Source organism: Geotrypetes seraphini, chromosome 1, assembly GCF_902459505.1.
Source record: "Geotrypetes seraphini chromosome 1, aGeoSer1.1, whole genome shotgun sequence".
Classification (NCBI taxonomy): domain Eukaryota; kingdom Metazoa; phylum Chordata; class Amphibia; order Gymnophiona; family Dermophiidae; genus Geotrypetes; species Geotrypetes seraphini.
In genome coordinates this window covers 192,649,561-192,672,770 of record NC_047084.1, presented here as the reverse complement: position 1 = coordinate 192,672,770, position 23,210 = coordinate 192,649,561, and the positions used below count along the sequence as shown (strand labels likewise).

Genomic DNA, 23,210 nt, shown 5'->3' with positions numbered 1-23,210 from the left:
TGCAGACGCCTCAAGCACGTTTAAGTGATGCATATCTAGCACTCAACTCACGCTCCATAGTAGACCTGCTTTTGCAAGCAGTCCTCTTACTAAAAAATAGAGGATTTAGTATGCAATATACAGAATATATTTTGTTTTTTTCATGGACTTTGAGGAACATAGAAGCTAAAAGAGGAACTGGACAAGTGTTGAAGGTACATGTTTGATATTTATTCTAGAGAAATTACTGTTTCTAAATCAAGAGGATATACATAAGCTTGGATTTGGCATTGACATGCAGTTTACTAACTGTGTATGTGTAGTGCAATGGTTAGAGCTATAGCTTTAGCAACATGATGTTGGTTCGAATCCCACTCTGCTCCCTGTGACAAAAGCAAAATTTTTAAAAAAGGATTAAAAGATAAATAAAATATAATAGTGGTGCTAGCATTTCACTGTATACAATTTTAATGAAAAACAGCCTAAAATTGCCATTCTAATGGCGTCCTAATAATGAGACACGGTGGCGTTATAGAAATCGTGAAGATGTCTATGTGATGTCTAAAAGGCAATTCGATAAAGGACGTCTAACTACAGTGTTCCAACGGTCATTTGCGGTTGGCGGTTCACGGTCCCAGGCATTCGCGGTATTTTCCAACTGCGACCGCAGACCAGAAGAGGACAGCTGAAGAGGCAGGAGAGAGCAGCCGGAGCACCAGTAAGTGAAGGAAATCACTCGCTGTATGCTCCGACCGCCTTTTCCTGCACTAAAGTCGGGCCTTACCAATCAGGAGCTGCGTGTCAAAGCAGCTCCTGATTGGTAAGGCCCGACTTTAGTGCAGGAAGAGGCGGTCGGAGCATACAGCGAGTGATTTCCTTCACTTGCCGGTGCTCTGGCTGCTCTCTCCTGCCTCTCCCGCTGCCCTCTCCAGTCTCCCCCACGAAAAACCATATACGTGGTTTTTCAAGATTCGCGGGGATTCCTGGAATGGAACCCACACAAATTTTGGGGAAGTACTGTATATAGACTCACTGAGTGGCACTGAGCATATTCTCTATAGTATGTCTATGCATTATAGAATCACACTCAGCATTTTCCTGCTGGATGTCTAAACGACACCTAATTTTCAGACGTCCTTTACAGAATTTGGTTCTAAATGTCTGTATCCTATAAGACTGACATAGTGAGATACACTTACTACTAAGCAAGTGAAAGATTTCATAAACAGCTGCTTTGGAGCAGCAAGCACTCCACTGGAAGGATTTGGTGGGTTTTCCCCCTTAATCTTTCACTGGTTTTTGTCCCCTCTTTCCCACAAATGCAAAACTGGCAAGAGAAACTGGTCACTGTGACGGGCATCAGAAAATACCTGGCTTTCAACCCCTCAATATTATACACATTAATTTTTCTAAAAGGATGCTCATTCTGCATGCACTTGGTGAATAAAATGCCCATTTCTCCTATAGTTTAGAAAAGGTTTTATTTTGGAAGATTCTGTTTGAAGATACTGCTAAAACTTAAGATGCACTGACCTGTACATCTCAGTTCCTAATTATACAACCTGTTTAAAATGGGACTGCTCAAGTGTGCAACACGCTGAAAATGAGGCCATCTATGCATATACTTACCCTCTCTTTTACGAAACTATGATAGCAGTTTCTAGCGCGGAGAGCCGCACTGCTCCCGACGCTCATAGAAACTCAATGAGCGTCCAGAGCAGCGCGGTTCCCTGCGCTAGAAACTGCTATCGCAGTTTCCAAAAAGGAAGCCTAAGAGTGAATGTCAATGGACATCATGTTTGAATATTGACCTCATAAAAAAGTTGATAAACAAATGCTTTGGCATTTTTATCCGTTATGAAGACAATTTTAAAAGGCATTTCCTTGTGGTAAAACATTGTTTTACAAACAGAATTACATTTTTATACACCTTCCCTCCCAATATGTTTTTTTTATTTTAAATTCTTTATTCATTTTCAAAATTACATTAAATGTATATATATATATATATATATATTCAATCACATTAACAATAAATATATCATTTAACATTTTATCATTTGTACAGTACATAAATTTTTTATCCCTCCCCCTTCCCACCCCTCCCTACCATATATTCCATAATCATATAAAAAACATATTAATAAAATATCCCTCACCCTACCCAAATTAATTGATACATTAAAGGGAAACATTTTCAACTAATCCTTACAAAATTTTGCTAATGGTTTCCACACATCCTGAAATTTATTGAAATACCCTCTTTGTACTGCAATAAATCTTTCCATTTTATAGATATGGCACAAAGAGTTCCACCAAAAACTGTAATTTAGTCTCCTCCAATCCTTCCAATTATATGTAATTTGCTGAATGGCAACCCCAGTCATTATAAGTAACAATATGTTGATAGATATATTCAGATTTTTTTTTTCTGGGGGAAGGGGGTGCTGGGGAGGGGGTTTGCATTTATATGCCTTGCTTACAAAATACAGCCAATTAACAAGGGAATTTTCAGTGTGACACTGTACACATAAATTCCCTGGGGTAATTATTAAAGAAGTAATATGCACACAGCTTTTTCTTCATAAGTATCTGCACAAGGACAAATTTGTGTGTGCTATTTTTGCATCCACACAATTATAAAATTACCTCATAATTTGCACATTATTTGCAGTGAAAACTAACACACGACAAACCTAGGCAGGCTTTTACAAAGCTGCACTGCTGAGCAGCGCTTGCTAGAAGGACCTGTTAGTAATTGTTGAAATAAGCTAAAATCTAGATGGGTCTGCCTGCAAAATACATGAACGTTACGAACTCCTGATCCTGCGTTTTTCTCAGTATATGCTGCAGCTTAGGAAATGCAAAGATAAGTGAGCTAATGTAACAATTTAAAACAACTTGCATATGAAAGCTCTGTAGTTTAGTGGTTTGAATAAAGTAATACACATTAGAAATCCTTGAATGTGAGTTTAATACTTTCTTCCGCTAACTAATTCTGTGACATATCTTCAGATAGGGCATATTTATTGATGTGGGCTACCATTAAGATTTGGTTATTTTACCACTAACTTGTGCTACTTTAGTACAGGTTCCATTTTATTCAATAAGACCCACTTACTAATAACCTGGGTTAACAGTAAAATAAATTGATTCTTTCTAAATTTCAAGCTTCAAAACTTACATGCATTCCATGTCGCAAAACTATGCAGCAGGGCAAACTTAAATGCGGCTTGACATGTTTAAAATACTCATATAATGATTCAAAATGTTGTGTGATCATGGCACCGAGGTACCCCCTTCTTCAAACCCAGCATGCACCCAAAAAGATGGAGAAAAAGCCTCAGACTAATGTAGCAGTATAAAACCACTGGTAAAAAACTCCCTCACAGAACAGCTCAGGTTTAGAAAAGGGCAAAGTCACCCGGAGGCATGTTCAAGGACTTAGCTGACAAAAGATGACTTGAACTCCAATGCTGTCACGTCTTCTCCAATCTTCCCAACAAGCGACTTTTTTTCACCAATGTTTGGCTCATCAGGGGAACAAACAATACAGCCTTGAAAAGTGCAGCCACGCTGAGACCAGCCCTCTTTTTGGATGCAAGCTGGGTTTGAAGAGGGGGGGGTACCTCGGTGCCATGATCACACAACATTTTGAATCATTATATGAACATATTATATGTTGTGCGTCCTAATATAATTTGTTAACACATTAGTGTTTAAAATACTAAAATATTGTTGCACACATTTTCCGTTTCCATTTTATTCTCTGATAACCTGCTCTTCACCATAAGCATTAACAGGGTTTATAAAAAAAGACCTTCATCCACAGAAGGTACTTCACAATGGCCCAATAATTACATAGGCCCGGATTCTGTAACTGTCGCTGTTCTCGGTGGCTGCCTTAAAAGTGGCCACTGATTGCGTGCCAATCATGTCTCTGGCAAAGGTAGGTGCCGAGAATGTAGGCCGGGGTTTTCCTGGCCTGCATTCCTGGCGCCTACCTATGATGTGCCTTGTACCTTTGTAGGTGCTTTAGGCTGCCTAAAACCACTTCCGGAGTTAGCCGCACACAGAGTGGTGTTAGGCGGCATAAAGCACCTACGGAGGTGCAATTCTGGTGCCAATTTTTTAGGTGCCAGTAGGCACCCTGAAAATCAGTTAAAAGCATTATTTCAATGGTGGCTTGTTTTTTTTTTTTTTTTACTGAGTTTGGGCGCCGGTTAGAGAATCTGGGCCATAGTGATCATAGCAGACAACATAGTAGTCATAACAAAAAGCAAACCGCAACACACAGAATGAAAATTATGTGAAAAAAAGCAAATAATGAATGAAAATCAATTTGCATAGTAACAGGTTTCACTAATAATAAATAAAATAGGATCCAAGTTCTTTGTCATAATTGAGTTTACTAAATAGAAAAGTCTCTAGACTGAACTAAAAAATGAGTAATCCAAAGATTAGGAAGTAGCAATGCATTTCATTCTCTCTGGATGAAATCCGCTAAAACTCCAAAGTACCACTATGGGCTCCTTTTACTAAGGTACGCTAGCGGTTTTATCGCGCACGCTAGACGCTAACGCCTCCACAGAGTTTGCTTTAGGATTTTCTGTTTAGCATAGGCTTTGCTCACGCTAATCTTCTGCGTGCGCTAAAAACGCTAGCGCACCTTGGAGCTCCTTTTACAAAGGTGCGCTAGGGCTTTTAGCGCACGCACAAAATTACCGTGTGCTATAGTGCACGGTAGCTGAAAATCTAACGCCTCCTTAAAAGGAGGCGGTAGTGGCTAGCACGTTTGGGAATTTAACGCACGTTATTGCGTGCGTTATGGCCCTAGCGCACCTTTGTAAAAGGAGCCCTTAGTAGAAGGAGCCCTATAACTTCAATATTAAAACATTTTAACAGTGTAGTATCACTAGAGCAAGTTAAATTTCAGTTACATTGTTTAATTTTGTAATTTTTTTAAACAAATTTTATGCTGAGAATATATTTTGTGTTCTTACTGATACTCTTATATTTCAAATAAACTTTTAAATAAAAAAAATGTGAAAAACATGCATACTACATTTCTATATATTTTAGCAATATTACTGAGATGGTTCACAACCCATTCTTTGCACGGAAATATTGCCCGAGCCATTTCTTTTTCTCAAGACTAGAAGATCAAAGCAGTCTCAGAAAATTTGCTGCATCAGAGGAAATGAAAATGAACAAATTGCTGGTGATTTTTTTTTTTTTTTAGCTATACAGTATATTCAGTTCTGAGCATTAAACTTCCCTCATGCTAAAAGATCAGAGAAAACGAAAGACATTCTCAATAGCTAGCCACAAATTTGTTGCTAGTGCAGAGAAAACGTATCACTTTCAAACGGTATGTGGATTTTATTTGTACATATGTAAGTGAATTCAAATATTAACCACATTAACTCATGATGTTTTCATGACATAAGAACACAAACCAGGCAACACATCAACGGCTGAGCATGTGAAAGGGTTTTTCCTATTTTGTGTCTCATGGGAATATACTTTGGGCTCCTTTTACAAAGCTGCGATAGCGTTTTTAGCGCACACAGAATTTTAGCGCGCGCTAAACCTGCGCTACGCGGCTAGAACTAACACCAGCTCAATGCTGGCATTAGCATCTGGCGCGAGTGGCAATTTAGCGCGCGCGCTAGATACTAACGCCAGCATTGAGCTGGCGTTAATTCTAGCCACGTAGCGCAGGTTTAGTGCATGCTAAAATTCTGTGCGTGCTAAAAACGCTATTGCAGCTTTTTAAAAGGAGCCCTTTGTATATCTGTTCAACAGGTTTCTCTTTGGATAAATAGCCCAGAAATTTTAAGTTCTAGATGATACAAAATAGTCCCTTATCCTTTATCCCTTTTTAAAAAATGTTCCCTGTGATGGAGTGAGTGGTAAAGTGGAAGGTTTCCTCAACATCACTCCCTCATTGATGTAGCACCACACGGCAGGTGATGCTAACCTGCCCTGTCAGAGGCTGAATCAGAGGTGTGGAGCTCAGACTGGAAGTGGGTTAAATGCCCTGGAGCAGAATGGAACAGGGAGACCCCGAGGAAAAGAGTTCCCCAGGAGAAGCCTGAGCAAGAATTCTCTCAAGGAGTTCTGGCTTGGCTGCAGTACCTGGGGAGAGTTTCAGGAAAAAGGAGTGGCCCTAATCTTGTGTTTATGACTCCAAGGATTCTCGGATTGTGTAATCACAAGTGAGATAACTGAAGGCTTTCAAGGTAGCCTAATTATCCCTTGGCTATTAGAACTGTGGTTATAATAAAGGAAGTTAGCCAAGAGTGTAGCCAAGCCAGGGGTAGGCTACTGGAACTGGAACTGCAGTTGAGAGATTTTATTGGAAGTACCAACACTGTGAGGAAACAGGGCAGATTATTCTCTTTGGACATACATTAAAAAAAAGCATTTCGACTTTCTACCTGTAACCTGTGCATGGATGAGCCACATTTGTATGAGGTCCTGTAGCCAGTCACTAATAAAGCACTGGGAAATAAATCCACTCATATGCTTTTGAGCTCTATAGGACCCCCCCCCCCAAAAAAAAAAAAAATTCCTATAAATCTGAACCCTTTACTTAAATCAGCATGAGCCATCATTTAGGTGGATTTTCCAGACATATTACCAAGGAAATGAGTACATCACTTTTACAATGCACCTCATCATCATGACAGAGATCATGATCAGGCCTCTTCTGGCTAGAGCAATCCAGCATACCAAATGTAAAAGTTAAAAAAAAAAAAATTTTAGAATGCCAAAACAATTTACTTACCTTAGTTCAAGAACGCTAGTTACATTTCCTGATGGGTATATCCGTCGAATGTAGTTGAAATCTCCAACATACAAGCTACCATCTATTCCACAAGCTAAGGCAAAAGGAGCCAGAAGCTTATTGCCATCTGCTTGACCATTGCAACTCGGACATGAGATGCTGCGTCTTCGGCCATTGCCCATAAGGGTACTAATAACCGGGGGCTGTTGAGATATAAATTGATTCTCCCCATTCCCTTGGTAGAGGATACCTAACAGAAAAAGAAATTTCCCCACCAAAATCAGTATAGCTTGCAAGGCATGACAGTTATTAACAGCAAAACACAATGCACTCCAACAGTAGGAATATGGCTATGAACGTTTACATTTATTTTTGGTAGGTCTTTCATTTTCACGATCATCAGTTTAAAACCAGAGGTGTTCAACCCAGTCCTTGGGACACATCCATCCAGTTGGGTTTTCAGGACACCCACTGTGAATATGCATGAGATAGATTTGCACAGAATGGAGGCAGTGCATATTCATTGTGGGGGGTCCTGGAAACCCAACTGGTAAGCCAAGTCCTCAGCCAAGTAAACATCGGACAAAGAGAAAAAATGGGCAAAATTTGAAAAGCTGTGACTACTATTTCCCATCGGGACCCTTTTACAAAGCCATGATAAAAAGCAGCCTGCGCTGTTTTTAACGCGTGGGTTTCCTGCACACTGAGGCTACTTTGTAGCGTGGCTCTACAATGGAGGTAATTTTTTTTTTTTACTACTAATGGACGCATGTTAATTTCAAAATTAGCATGAGGCAATTAGTGTGTGAGCCCTTACTGCCATGTCTTTTATAGGCAGTTAACGCCCGGATTCTGTAAACGGTGTCTACATTGGCCTGCATCTAGAAAAATGGTGGAGCAGCGTGCCAATCATGCTACGGCGTCGTTTACAGAATCATGCCCAGTGGCGCCTATGTAAAAAACTTAGGCAACAGAAATGTAGACAAGGGTTTTAAAGGCCTTCATTTCAGGTGCCTAAGTTTTTGGAGAATCACACTTCGTGGCGCCAAAGTCGTGCTCCACCCATAGAAACATCCACTTAAATGTTAAGTACCGCTAAGCGCCATGCTATAATCCTTGCAAAGGTGGACTAAGTTCCACTCCATGACATCAACAGCCTCAGAAACCACCCCTACAAGAAAGCTGAGGAGCAGTTGAAGAGCTGTGCCAAATTACCCTTTGTGTAGCCCCTTTGTGTGAACCATAGCGGGTAATAGTGGATTAAAGTCACCGGGCTGTATAGCTTTAAAACACCAGGATAATGATGGTTCAAGACAGTTTAACTAATTCCAACATTAATGGAAGCTCAATCATTAGCTAAGCATCATTGCGTATGGGGGTTACTTGCCATGTTAAAGATATTGACTAGACATGCCAAATGTGAAAGGACCTTCTAACTTAAATTGATCTTATTAATGTTTTATTGTCTCTTCCTCTTTAACTATTTCCATTACACACCATCTTCCTGATGCTAACTCTCCCCAATCTCTTTTCCTATCTCAAACCACTGCATTTCTCAAAACCTTATAACCTACCTTCCAAATTCATCACCTCTTCTTTCCTTTTGTCTCCTACTTTCTTCTCAACTCTGATAATCTACCACTTTCTTCCTCTCATTCAACTTTCCCCAACTATCTGAGCACATCTCATCTCTGGTTCTGTCAAAATGCTAGTCCCACTCTTGTCCGTACTCCCTTGCTCCTTCTCTTGCTCTCTGCTGGATATATCCCAATCCTGGTTCTCCTAGTCAATTCTCATTCTACTCATGCAGGCCATAATGTAATACCTCCAATTATATCCCTTCTCTTCTCGTTGCTTTCACCCTCCTGTAGATATCAACCCCTTCTCCCACATCAATCTCACTGCTCTCCCTCCTTTGAAGTCCACTCCAGCCATCTATTTGCTTCTCTACCTTGCCGAGTTGCAGTCATTTACTGACCCTCTGATAAGTCTTTCTTCCTTTCTCACTTGACTCCTGGCTCTCCTTCTTTCTCAAACCCTCATCTCCTTCTCTCATCCTTGGTGACTTCAACATTCATGCTGATGATCCCATTGACTCCTACACTTCCAGGTTTCTTACTGTAACATCATCATTCAATCTCCATCTCTGTTCTACCATCCCTATGCACTGCCTTGACCTTGTCTTCTCCTCCAACTGCTCTATCACCAATTTCTGCATCTCAACTCTTCCACTCTACGACCATCTGATAACATTCACAATTCATAATCTTTCCCTCCCCCCAGTACTCTGTCAGTCACTAACAACCTTCAGGCTATTGACCCTGGCACCCTCTTCACCACTGCCTCATTCCTCTCTGAAAATACTATGTTATATAAGTCTGACAATGAAGCTGTCTTCTCCTATAACACCATTCTCTCCTCTGTTCTAGCCACCCTCGCTTCTCCCATTTCATATTGTTTAAGGCGTGCCAAATCCCAGCTCCAGCTGACTCCAATATTCAATACTTGTGCTCCTGTGCCTGATCTGTTGAATGTCTGTGGTTTAAATCCCACACACATTCTGACTTCATGCACTTCAAATTACTGCTGACATCCTTCCAGTCTGCCCTCTTACTTGCCAAACAAGAACACTACAACCATTTAACTAACTCACTTAGCTCCAACATTTGCTGCCTCTTTGCCACTAACTTCTCTACTCAAAAATGCCCTCACCTCCAATCTCCCCTTCACTTTCTCCCTTTCTACGACAAAAATCGCTTTCTCCCCATTCTCCTTCCATCAATCCTGCCACCTTTTCCTCCCTTTCTGAAATCACTGAACAGGAAACTGCACGTCTTCTTTCATCCTCCATACCCACTATCTGGGATTTCAGGGCTCTGTTCTCGCCTAGTTTTCTTCTTACCTCTCTCATCACACATTCAATATATGCAATGGTTAATCTTCCTCCTCCACTGCTATCCCTCTATCAACTGGTGTATCTCAAGGCTTTGTCTTGGGACCTCTCCTTTTCTCTTTTTATACCCACTCCCTTGGTGCACTGATTGTCTTCCATGGTTTTTCTGGTATCACCTCTATGCCAACGACTCCCAGATCTACCTCTTCACTCCAGATATCTCTACAGGAAACCAGGTCCCAGTCTCAGCTTGCCTGTCCATCACTGCCACCTGGATGTCCCATCTAAAATTGAATATGGCTAAGTCTGAACTCCTTATCTTTCTACCTAAACCCACTTCCCCCTTTCCCCATTTTCTCTTTTTGTGGACAACACTCTCCTCCTCCCATTCTTGACAGATCCCAATTTCGGGGTCATCTTTGACTACTCTCTCTCTTTCTTCACTCAGATCCAACAAACCACTAAAGCCTGTCGTTTTTTCCTCTATAATATTACCAGAATCCAACCTCTCCTTTTTGAGCACACTACCAAAACCCTTATCCATTCTCTTATCACCTCTCGCTTAGATTACTGCAACTTCCTTCTTTCATGTCCACTCAACTATCTCTGTTCTTCAATCCATTCAAAATTCTGCTGCACGACTTATATTCCTCCAGAGCTGCCATACTCACATTACCTTTCTCAAGTCACTTCATCGGCTCCCCATCCATTTCCGAATACAGTTCAAACTCCTCTTAACATAAGATAACATGGAATTTATTTGTATACCGCAATACCATCCAGTTCTATGCAGTTCACAATTCAGAGACTGAACAATTACAATGAAGTACAAAAAATTATAATTATAGAAATTTATCATATAAGTAGGTTTTCGATAATTTCCTAAAGTGTTGATAAGATGCAGAACTAACAATTAAATGATTATATTTAATGTTACCTGAACATGAATTAGTGTAATGTATGTAATACCTATTGTTCTTTTATTTGTATGACATTGTTTTTGATTAAAAATCAATAAAGAATTTAAACTAAACTTTTTTTCTCTTAATTCAGCTTGAAATGAAATAAGTCTATGACTTACAGTACAAGTGCATTCACTCTGTAGCCCCTTAATATCTCTCTTCACTTTATCTCCCCCTTTGCTCCACCCCCCCCCCCCGAACTCCGTTCATTTGGTAAGTCCACGCAGTCCATTCATTTGGTAAGTCCTACTGTCCACGCAGGCAGCGAAACTAAACCACTAACTCTCCAATCATGACACCAGACTACAAAACTTTCAGAAAAGAAATAAAAACCCTGCTATTCAAGAAATCCATCAGGACAAACTAACACCGCAGGAAGCATTTCAATCCCACAAAGTAACCCGCTCAACTCTGTAACACTTCTGGAAATGTCCAGATAACCTCTTATGTAATCCGCCTTGAACCGCAAGGTAATGGCGGAAGAAAATGTAATGTAATGTAATTATCAATGTAATGTAATGTAATTATCCACATCCTTCTCCTCCACTGCCAACTTTAGAATCTTGTTGCACTGTATGTCTGGAATAGACTGCCTGAGTCAATGCATCAAGCTCCGTCTCTAGCAGTCTTCAAATCCAAGCTAAAAGCCCACTTTTTCAAGACTGCTTTCAACTTCTACCACACACTGTACGATACTTATCATTCTCTCTGCAAGAAACTCCCCAACCCATATCTGCTCCATTTGTTTTGTCTGTCCTAATTAGACTGTAAGTTCTTGTAAGCATGTTGAATGTACAGCGCTGATTACACCTTTCAATGCTATAGAAATGATAAATAGCAGTAGTGATGAAACTGAGGCAGAAAAAGGCAAAGCATCAAATAAAGGTCTGGAATGGTTAGAGCAGGGATCTCAAAGTCCCTCCTTGAGGGCCGCAATCCAGTTGGGTTTTCAGGATTTCCCCAATGAATATGAATTGAAAGCAGTGCATGCACATAGATCTCATGCATATTCATGGAGGAAATCCTGAAAACCTGACTGGATTGCGGCCCTCAAGGAGGGACTTTGAGACCCCTAGGTTAGAGGAATAGGAACTAAGAGGTAATAATAGCATGTAGCAAGAAAGGAAAAAAAAAAAAGTATGAATGAGATCCAAAGGACCACTAGAATGTTTGAAATGAAGAAAAAGTTCAGGGATATCTGTAGCAAAGAAAGAAACAAAAAAATATGGACAAAATAAGGGCTTTAATAAATTTCCCCTCCAAATTCTCTCTAGAGATGCACATGTAGGTTCAGCTGACAAGCATTATCAGAAACTAGTTTACAGAAAACAAGTAAGTGTTAAAAAAAAAACCCACCAGAAGAGAGAGCTTTCCTTGCACACAGCTTAATTAAAAAGGTAATGACATTTTACAATGTAATTTTTGCCTCCAAACGGTACACATCTCTATTTAACAGCACTCTGCAGCTAGGAAAGAGAATTTCAGCGTGATCAAATACAATCAGCTGTCATATTATGTTGTCTAACAACAGTGCAGAGCATGTTCTAATATTGTGCAAGGAGTCAAGGCAGGCAGGCAGACAGCCAGCGTTAGGTTCTTAAAAAATTTCTGTGTGTCTTAGAAGGGATCTTTCTTTGGTTTATTTATACTCTCATTAAGCTGTGAAGGTGATCTGTGCCATGATATTGATTGCCTGAATACCCTGTAATGTACTAGGCACCCAACCCTTTTCCTTTCATGCTGTCCTTTTAAAAATCAATACATACCTTAAAGGAGAACTGCTATTTAGCTAAGCTTTTAATCAGTGTATAATGAAAAAAACACAAAAACTCAGTATTGATGTAACTATGTAATAAGATTATTTCTGGTTTTCAATACATTATATTATATTTTGCTATTGGCTTTCCAGCTGACATGGAGAGAGAGTGTCAATTAGGAATTTCAATGATAATATTGATTGTATAGCTTTTTTGGATACATTCATAGGTATATTTTATCAACATCCCGTATATATCAGGGATCTCAAAGTCCCTCCTTGAGGGCCGCAATCCAGTCGGGTTTTCAGGATTTCCTCAATGAATATGCACGGAAAGCAGTGCATGCACATAGATCTCATGCATATTCATTGGGGAAATCCTGAAAACCCAACTGGATTGTGGCCCTCAAGGAGCGATTTTGAGACCCCTGGTATATATCTTGTGGCATGTCACAATTGTGTTCAGCTGGCGTCTGATGCAAAAGGATGTCAGACATTGAAAAGCATACTTGTCTGCTATAAAACATGGGAAACAGTTTAGGATGCTGCTTAAATAATTCTGAATATAGTTATTAGAACACAATTTTCTACAATGCTGCTATCTTTTCGTAGCCCTGAAATGCTGCCACTAAAAACTCTCAGTCTGAGGGGTCTACCACTGCTACTCTCACTAACAACCTCATTCCGTGAGCATAAAGTGACCTGAAGCTACAACAGCTTCCATGAAGATAATATATAGGTATGGGATCCCAGATCAGCTCAGAAAAGCCAACACGGCAAAACTCCAGAAATAAGAGCTAACTTAAGATTTGAATACTGTGGCTTCTCTAGTTGATAGTACTGTGAGGTCTCAAGGTCAGAGACCCCTATTCTGTTCTGTACGTACTGCTTTTGAGTGTTTCAGCATTGGGGATAGAAATAGGAGGGGTGGGTGAGAAGTTACAAAGGGGCCTAAAGAATTAGAGGAGTCACCTAGTGGTTAGAGCTGCTGTCTCAGCACCCTGAGGTTGTGAGTTTGATTACAACCTGCTCCTTGTGACTATGGGCAACTCATTTATAAATCTAATCTAATCTAATCTAATCCTTAGGTTTGTATACCGCATCATCTCCACGTTTGTAGAGCTCGACGCGGTTTACAGTAGGAGAAATAGGAAGGAACTACAACAGAGGGTTAGAGGTTTAGTGCGTTCAAGATAGTAAGCCAAAGCACGTTTATAGTCCAAGGTATGCAAAGCCTGTTCACCGGGATGAGAATGAGGCTTCGGAAAAAATACAGGTACCATGGTTAGTTTGTGAGCCTGCCAGGACAGTTAGGGAAAATATTTAAGAATACTTGATTACTATTCAATGCATTGTAAAGCGCAAATCTCTTCATGAGAAGGCACTTAATAAATCCAGATATATAATAAAGCACAAAATGGATTACTGTGGGATGCACTACACCAGGGCTGCCCAAGTCCAGTCCTCGAGATCTACTGGCAGGCCAGGTTTTCATGATATCCACAATGAACATGCATGAGAGAAATTTGCATATCAAGAAGGCAGTGCAGGCAAATCTCTCTCATGCATATTCATTGTGGATATCCTGAAAACCTGGCTTGCCAGTAGATCTCAAGGACCGGACTTGGGCAGCCCTGCATTACACACTGCTACAGCCACCAGGCCAGTCGGGTTTTTGGGATAGTCCTAATGAATATGCATGAGAGAGATTTGCATATAATGGAGGTGACAGGCATGCAAATCTGCTCCATGCATATTCATTAGGGCTTTCCCAAAAACCCGACTGGCCTGGTGGTCCTCCAGGACAGGGTTAGGAACCACTGGTGTAGGCTAACTGCACACTAAAAATATTTTGAGGGGGCATGTCAGGAACAGAGAATGGGCATTCCTGTGCCAACCAGTAAGCGCATCTATATTACTTTGTGCTACCTGATTAGCACATAATAATAATAATAATTTATATTCTTGTATACCCTCCCACCAGCAGTTCTGGGCGGTTCACAACAGTAAGACCGAACATTTCAGTTAGTAATACAATTTTGAAAAACAACTATCACTACTACTACATCATTATATACATTATCAGGTAAAAATACATTTTTAAAATATAAAACATGTCAGCCCTTAGGGTCAGATTCTATAAAGGATGCCCACATTAGGTGCTGCTAAATGGCAGCATTTAGCTTAAATGGCGTGGTAATTGACTGCACCATTGAAGTTAATTAACAAATCGTGCACTCAGCACTTGTTGCTCTAACTCCACCCCACCGTCAATCACAAGACAATACTCCAGTGTTCGTCAACAAGTGTGGAATTTTATTTGGCCGCAGCCATAACTGCATGATACAATAAATCATGAACAGTAATCAATTGGACAATACAACAAATCATGAACAGTAATCAACTTACGTCAAGACTGAACATATGAAGATAACATACCACTCTATGTGCATATCACCTGTTACTAGTATACAATGTAACAACCGCATGATCAGGTGCACAGCATATCCCTCTCTATCAGTTCACATTGTGGGATGCTGTACAAGCTTCCCACTGCTCACCCTGACCCAGCCCATTCAAGGATGGGTCATTTCCATATGCTGTACTTTGCCATGAATACCATGGCTTGGTCTCCCTGCCGTCTAAGCAAGGAGACATGCCCCTTTTTCCTTAAACTATGTGAAGGTGTTTCTCTGTTATTCATATGCTGTGCCTATTACCCCTACCTGGTACCCTCCACTACCCGGGATAACGAAACTTCGCTTATCGCGGGTTCCCCCCAAGTGTCATGGCTGCGGCCCACACATAGCAACATCACCTCTTGAATTGTCCTGATAAATATGTACTGATAAATATATCCACACCAATGAAGTGATAAATATACATATATTCAGACCAATGTACTGATAAATATATCACATCTGAAATGCAAACATCCCAGCCCGGGAGCCGAACCCAGGATTCCTTGATACAAGGTAACAAAGCTTTCTTCTAGTCCACCACTAGACTGATCTCCACACCAGTGGACTGATGTCCAAACCAATGTACTGATAAATATCTAAACCAATGCCAAACTGGTAAACACCCGGACAACGAGACGCTCGTCCGTGTGGTAATGTAAACCCTTGTCCCTGTGGTAATGTAAACCCCTCAATTCTAGGCACTATCCATTCATTGATCTTCTTTCATGACGCTCGTCCATTTGGTAATGTAGCTCGTGTGGTAATTTAAACCCTAATGTAACCCCCCACACACGATTCTAGCTACCATCCATTCATTGATCTTAATTCGTGACGCTCGTCCATGTGGTAATGTACACTCTAATGTAAATCCCCGATTCTAGCTACCATCCTTGATCTTCGTCCGTGTGGTAATGTAAACCCTAATGTAAACCTCTTAATGTAAACCCCCTGATTCTAGCTACCATCCAGTCGTCGATCTTGTTTCGTGACGCTCGTTCTTACCTCCTGGACATTCCTGAGTAATGGACGTGTTTTGTGGCGGTACCTGGTGAGCTGGTACAAGCACCAATTCTAAAGGTCTCAGATAATGAGGTATCAAACAACTATGGGTGGTAAATGATGGTGTTATGGCAATGTAGCTGCTGAAGAAAGAGAAGTTATGTGAGGAAAAGAAACAGTTAATACATGATGACATCTATACATTCCAGCTTGTGAGGACTAAAATACAACTCCCCTTGTATAACGGAAAATTGGCCCGCTGGGCTCTCAATAATTGCTCACAACGCACCCTCCAAAGCTGCTGTTGAGCGAGCGACATCACCACATTGGCAAATAGGAATTGATCCCCTTTGACATGGTGCGATCCGGTTTTTTTAAGAATCATGGATCCTTCTGGTTTTAAGGAGGCATGGAGGACGAAAACCTTGAGAAGCCAAACTAAAACTGTTAAGACACATGAAGTATGCTACCGAGATGATCCCCCGAGAGCTATGACTGAACCTGTGCTTAATCTCAGGAAAAGCAAGCCATTGAGGAGGAGCAAGTGTGTAAAGAACCCGATTCCCCATGCAAGACCGTGTTATCAGGCAGCCTAGTGTGATCTGGACTTCCAGGTTGAAAGGGATCGAATTCCATTAAGTCCTTGGATCAAAATCCCGAATTCCCCTGATCTTCAACCAAGAGCAGAACCTAATTCAGAAAAGTGTTATCTGTATTTCCTGTTTAATTTCCACTAAGACCCGGATCTTCAACGGGATGAACAAAATTTCAGCGTAAACCGAACCAATTTTTCTAACGGATCTTCATTGACACCTGATCCAGAAGGCTAACCGATGACAGTGTCAACTGCAGGGGCACTATAGGTCCTGCAGCATGTCATCGAAGGGGCAACAATCCTGCTGCTGGTGAGCCGTCGAAAGAAAGACCTAGTGCCAGCTGAAGGAAGTGACCCGTGGTCCTAGGGAAGAAACCATGCCGCCGAATGCAAGATCACCTGACGATTGGACTGGTGACCAGACTATTTATTCGTGTGGCCACTTAATGAAGTGACAGCGTGAAACTAGCCCAAGACATTGATGTCCCTGTACGTCTTGCACATGTCTGAGCCTAATAGCCCCTTGAACTGCCCTGAGCAGGGTACTAGGAATTATATGAAGCTGCATAGTGATGGATAAGTTAGGTCTTACAAGCAGTGTAACAATTAGCTGTAGATCAGACATCCTTTCGCCTGCAGAAATGTTAATCCGAAATACTAGCTAACTTATAATATAGCCAGACCACTTTAACTGACCTCATTTCATCCTTTATGCATTTCAAAAAACACCACCACATCTGCCGTGACACTCTAACATCATGTGAATGTTGTACCTCGCTTCACCTGAGCTGGTTTTTCTGTGTTGCTCGTACCGTCCAACAAAGCCACTGGCAAAGGACATGCTATGGAGCCCTTGCCACAATTAAGCGAAATATTTCGATGTAGAAAAGGCTACGACCGTTATATCCGTGGATGGCTTTCTATATATGAATCGCCCCTACATGATCGCACACCCACAAATAATTAAAAGACATGATGGCAGATAAAGGCGAACTAGCCCATCTACAGCAACCATTCTGCTTCTCTCTCCGAGGGATCCCACATGTTTAATAGAAACATATAAACTAATAGAAGCCTAAGGCAGATGAAAGGCCAAGTGGCCAAGTCTACCCATCTGTAGTAAATTATCACAGTAACCATTCTGCTTCTCTCTCCAAGGGGTCCCACCTGTTTAATAGAAACATATAACCTAATAGAAGCTTAAGGCAGATAAAAAGTCTACCCATCTGTAGTAAATTATCGAGAGAGCCCACATGGCTAATAGAAATATGACAACGAATAAAGGTCCCATCTGTCCGAACTCTATCTTTATGGGGATGATGCGGTATGCAAACTGAAGGGGTTTGTTTAGGTTAAATAGGTTGGATAGCCACATAACGAGATATAAAAGCCTAGTCTGCCTATCCACACTACCATTATCTCTTTCACCCCAATAATTAAAGGGCAAGTGTCCTATCTAGCCTGTCCTTATATAACCTCTAATTTCTTATTATGTCCTTCCCTCATTTATTGAATTACTTGTAACCCATGCCGAGCCCTATCTTTATGGAGATGATGCGGTATACAAACTTAAGGTTTAGTTTAGTTTAATAGAAACATGATGACGGATAAAGGTCCAATCTGATCTCTTTCTCTCCCCCGAGAGATTCCTCATGCCTAATAGACACCCGATGGCAGGTAAAGGCCGAGCAGCCTATCTATTCTGCCCCTCTATTCCATCTAGTCTGCCCATGTGCAGTAACCATCAACTCTTTCTTCGGAAAATCTTATTTGTCTAATCGAAACATGACGGTAGACAAAAGGCCAAGTGGCCCATCTAGTCTGCCCATCTGTGGTAGCCATTATCTATCTCTCTAACCGAGAGATCCCACTTGCCTATAGGAACAGGATGGTGGATAAAAGCCAAATGGCCCATCTAGTCCACCATAACCATCATTTCTTTCTCTAAATCCCAACATAAAATAAAATGGTTAGTTAGTCTGTCAAGTGCTTAGAAAAAGATAGGTATTCAATTGTCTTCTAAAATGTCTGTAAGAACGGGTGATTGATGACCTTTTAACTTGCTATGTAGGACTGGTGAGAAATTGATTCTAAATTCATTGGAAAAGAATGTGAAATAATTTTGTGGCTCAAGGCAGATAGTAAGGACAAGTCCTACCCATCACCCCTGGCATGCACGTGTGATTCAGAACCAATGAGATGTTACTGTGATGGATCCCTGCAGTTAAATGCAAAGCAGCATTTCTTGGCAGCTATTATATCTGTCCTCATAAACATTGCACTTGCTGACAAACCAAATTGTTGCTGGAAGCAAATACAACGGTCAATGGGAAATGAGTAGAACACTGTATTAGCAAATCAGTTGATTCATTCTACTATTAACATGCAGTAAAGACACCAAATTATTCAAGCCAATCAAGTGTATAGAACAATTGTAATAGGTGTTCAACCATTGTACTGCTGGCCACTAATAATAATACTAATGAACAGAAATCTAGGTGCACAAATGTCAACATAAAAGGATGATTCTTAGCATTTTATATGAATCAGAGGTTCTGCATGCTTTATTAAAATCAGTGGTTCCCTATCTTTTGAGTGTAGAGACATCTTGAAAAGGTCCAAGAATCCTCCAGTCCATCCATACCACTATTCGCCCCTATATAATCTGTTTGCACCCTGTCCTTGCTTGGAACGGCAAGCCTGGGAAGAAGCGAACAAAACTCCACAAAGACACGCACAGAAAATACGGGCCCTCCTTTCATCTGCCCCATGTGGCTCAAACGACTCAACCACAGCAGCATTGCTAGAGAGAACCCACACTGCTTTGCCCTCCAGCAATGACTGGAAAGCTGCTAACACCAATTGAATGGCCCTGTTCTCCAGAACGTTGATCGACCAGGAGGCCTCCACTGGCAACCAGCTGCCCTGAGCTGAACGACTGAGACACTGGACTCCCTGGCCAAGGAGACTGGCATCCGCAAGAAGAACCGTCCTTTGGGGCTGATCCAGACTCACTCCCTGAAGCCTCCAGCACAGGTTGTGACGAATGATGCCGCGAAGAGGAACCGGACAGTCCAGCTTATGAACCTACGGAGACCACTGCTGAAGAACAGCATACTGCAGGGGATGCATATGAGCCTGAGCCCAAGACCTGATGAAGCTCCTGAGCCTTGGGACAACGATAACCCAGCAGGGAGTGAATTTGCGACTGTAACTTCTCCACATGGGCCTCAGGAAAGAGCATCCTCCCCAGAGTGGTGTCGAACAGAACTATGAGATATTCCAATCATTGAGATGGAGTCAACTGACTCTTGGAAAGGTTGACCACCCAATCAAATGACTGCAGCAACTCCATGACACATGCTGTGACTCGGGAGCTATCCTGCAAGGACTTCGCATAAATCAACCAGTCATCCAGATAACGATGCACCAAGATGCCCTCTTTGCACAAAATCACTGCCATAACCACAATAACCTTGGTGAAGGTATGAAGGGCCATGGTTGGACCAAATGGAAGCATATAGAATTGGTAGAGCTTTCCCAAATCGCAAAGCGAAGGAATCTCTGATGGGAGTCTCGAATGGGACTATGAAGATAGGCCTCCGTCGGTTGAGAGAAGTCAGAAATTCCCCAGGCTGTATTGCTAAAATCATGGACTTCAGGGTCTCCATGCAAAAGAAGGGACCTGAAACTCCCTGTTTATACGTTTCAGATCCAGAATTGGATGAAAAGAACCCTTCAGCACTACAAAGTAAAAGCAGTACCTCCCAATTCGAAGGCACAGGAACCACTGCCTTGAACTCCATCAACCACTGAAGAGGCTGACAAAACGCTCACTTAATACAAGAGGCTTCACAAGGGGAAGAGAGAACAAGATCTGACAAGGGCTGGTTGAACTCAAGAGCATACCTGACTCAAATGACTTCCAGGACCCACTGTTCCGTCGTGATCTCAGTCCACCCCTAGTTAAACTCCCATAAGTGGGCACCAAGCTGAACTGGAGGAAGGACCCAAGCACCGTCTTTGGGCAGGGTGATTGGCAGATGATGGGTCCTGGCCTCCCTAGTAAGCACCCTGAAAGGACTGCATCCGCTGGAAGAAACAACAGCAGGAGGAAGCTCCCACTGAAGATACTCGACCAGGTTTATACTGGCAAAACTCCCAAAGACTATCTTGGCCCAGACCCCCTCTAGCTGACTGGCGAGGTTTGTCCTCTGGTAAGTGAGACATATTAGAGTCCACCAAACTCTGAACCAGCTTGTCCAATTTCTCCTCAAAAAGAAAAGAACCCATAAAGGGAAACTTACTGAGCTTGGATTTAGAAGCCATGTCTGCCAACCACGGAGCTATAACATACGTCTAAGTAGCCATCATCAATGCCATTGACTTAGCCGAAGCGTGCAACAAGTCGTACATGGCGTCTGAAAGATAAGAAGAGCCTAGTTCAATCTTAGTCACCTCCTGATCTACCAGCGGAAACAGGCCCTAGCCACCAGGTGACCACCCTCCCACCCACTTCCTGGTATTCTAAATTAAATCTTCAGGCAGCTGCCGCGTCAATGAGCATGCCTGCCCCAGAGCACTTCATTCTACTTCTGGGGCAGGCCTTTTCATTGATGCTGCGCAGTGGCTGCCTGAAGACTTACAATTGCAACACCGGGAGAAGGTGGGTGGGGAGTTGGGTGCTGGGAAGAGGCTGTGCCTGCGCTGTAGGGTTCCACCAGGGCTAGGGCAGAGTTCCTGGGCCCCCCAAACCATGCAGCATTCCGACGTTTCTGATTAAATAGTAGTAGTGTAAGAATTCAGTGTGTTCTTAGTCTCCACCTGCTGGCAGAGGAGCATAAACCCATCCATCTATATTGGTCTGGAGGAACAATAAAGAACGCTATATTGCTGAAGCACTGTGTCCCGACAGTAACTAGGCAACCTTACAACATGAAAGCAGAGAGAATGAAACTGGCTTTGGCAAAACTGAAGTAATATCGTGTAAATAAGACTGTATGATAATAACATACTGATTAAGAATGTATTAATTAAATCTAAAATCCTCTTATGTTACCCCCACATGATTACATCATTTATGACAATCATGCACAATTATTTTTTTGAAATGGTTGAGTTCTATAATTTTCATTAGAAGAATAATCCAAGTTAGCATACTGCACTGCTGCGCCTAATTTATTCTGTCACTACTTTGAAAAATTGGTCCATTCTCCCCTATTATCAGGGAAACAGAAAGAGGTACATTAGAATATTTATTATGGCATTCTAGGGTGCCCATATAAACACCTGTCACTGTCTCCACACCCCTGGGAATACATTTCTCTGGCTCATCCACCTTGTCATTACAACTAACCACTTCGTATATTCAATTAGACACATGTCACTTTGAAAAGTCACTACTTGTCAGAGTCTACTCTTGAACATAATTTAGTGCCAGGATCAATTTAGCTTGTGATTCGAGGCTGTTGCACATTTTGTATGCATGCTCATGCTTACATTTTTAGAAGCCAGCACTGCAATATTACTATTATCTTTTTCTTATTAGATAGGTGACACAGACTTGTCAGGATGATTGGTGCTAATTTTAGTGTAGACTTACATTTCAACAATGAATACTAAAAAAAAAAAAAAAAGGTAAATGATACCAGTAAGACTTAAAAAAAAATAAATCCTATGTTCGTTATGCATGCAGTCATGTTCTTTCCCCACTACAACTGCTTTACATGCTTTTCAAAGTATGGAATGTTAGAAAAAATTATATAAGAAAAATTATAATCAATGTCCCATCTGTCTATCTGTCCATTGACACAACAGCACTAAACAAAATAAAAACATTTTCCCACCCAAAGAATACAAATTCACCAAGGCCCCCTTTTATCAAGCCATTTTAGGATTTTTTTTTATCGCTGGCCGCTACATAAAAGTTCTGACGTTCATAGAATTCCTAAGAGTGTCAGAGCTTTTACTGCACTGGCCGGTGATAAAAAAAAATCCTAACGTGGCTTGATAAAAGGGGGCCCAAAATTGTCATGCAGAAGACAAATATGAATATCTCAGAGTAGTTTGAAAACAAGCAGCTTTGGGCCTCCATTTTCACATAATCAAAGCTTCAATTAAATATTAATCCCTTTCTATTGGCGACTAATAGAATGCAATTCAAAATTCACTCTATTCTTCACTTCGTCATTCTAGAACAGGGGTGGGCAACTCTGGTCCTCGAGGGCCGGAATCCAGTCGGGTTTTCAGGATTTCCCCAAAGAATATGCATTGAAAGCAGTGCATGCAAATAGATCTCGAGGACCAGAGTTGCCCACCCCTGTTCTAGAAATTTGGCATAGAGCAGCATTATGAACAGACACGGGGAAAATAACTGGAGTAGCTGGCGAAGGATGACATCTAAAGGCTCCTTAGAAGTCATGTCCCCCACACTATGCCAGCGCCACACACATACACTCTTGTCCATCTATCCACCTCACACAAACATCTTTACACTTTCCTTAATGATCTGTACCCATATCTATTTTCAGCATAGCTGCACACAAAAACAGAGAAGAAAAAGTTGAATAGCACCATAAGACACCTTCAGAGCCTCCCACCTATAGATGCACAAAATATCCCTCAAAAAACCTACACCTAGCTCAAACCCTTAATTATATCACTCATTGGTTTGACCACATCAAAGGAACGCTGATGAAGCAATCAGAGGCAGAGGATGATCTTGCTATACTTCTAAGATCAAATAATTTTGTTATGGGGAACCCAAATATA

The 23,210-nt window shown here is 41.4% G+C and overlaps 1 protein-coding gene across 5 annotated transcripts in view; it reads right to left on the bottom strand.

Annotated features, from left to right (window-relative positions):
* The window catches only part of TENM3 (teneurin transmembrane protein 3), a 2,583,516-nt gene that overhangs the window by 137,787 nt on the left and 2,422,519 nt on the right, over positions 1-23,210 (bottom strand). For all 5 annotated transcript variants that reach the window (XM_033942956.1, XM_033942961.1, XM_033942964.1 and 2 more), the window contains one exon: positions 6,773-7,022. In XM_033942956.1, coding sequence (XP_033798847.1) covers positions 6,773-7,022 — 250 coding nt within the window. The remainder of the gene's footprint in view (positions 1-6,772; positions 7,023-23,210) is intronic.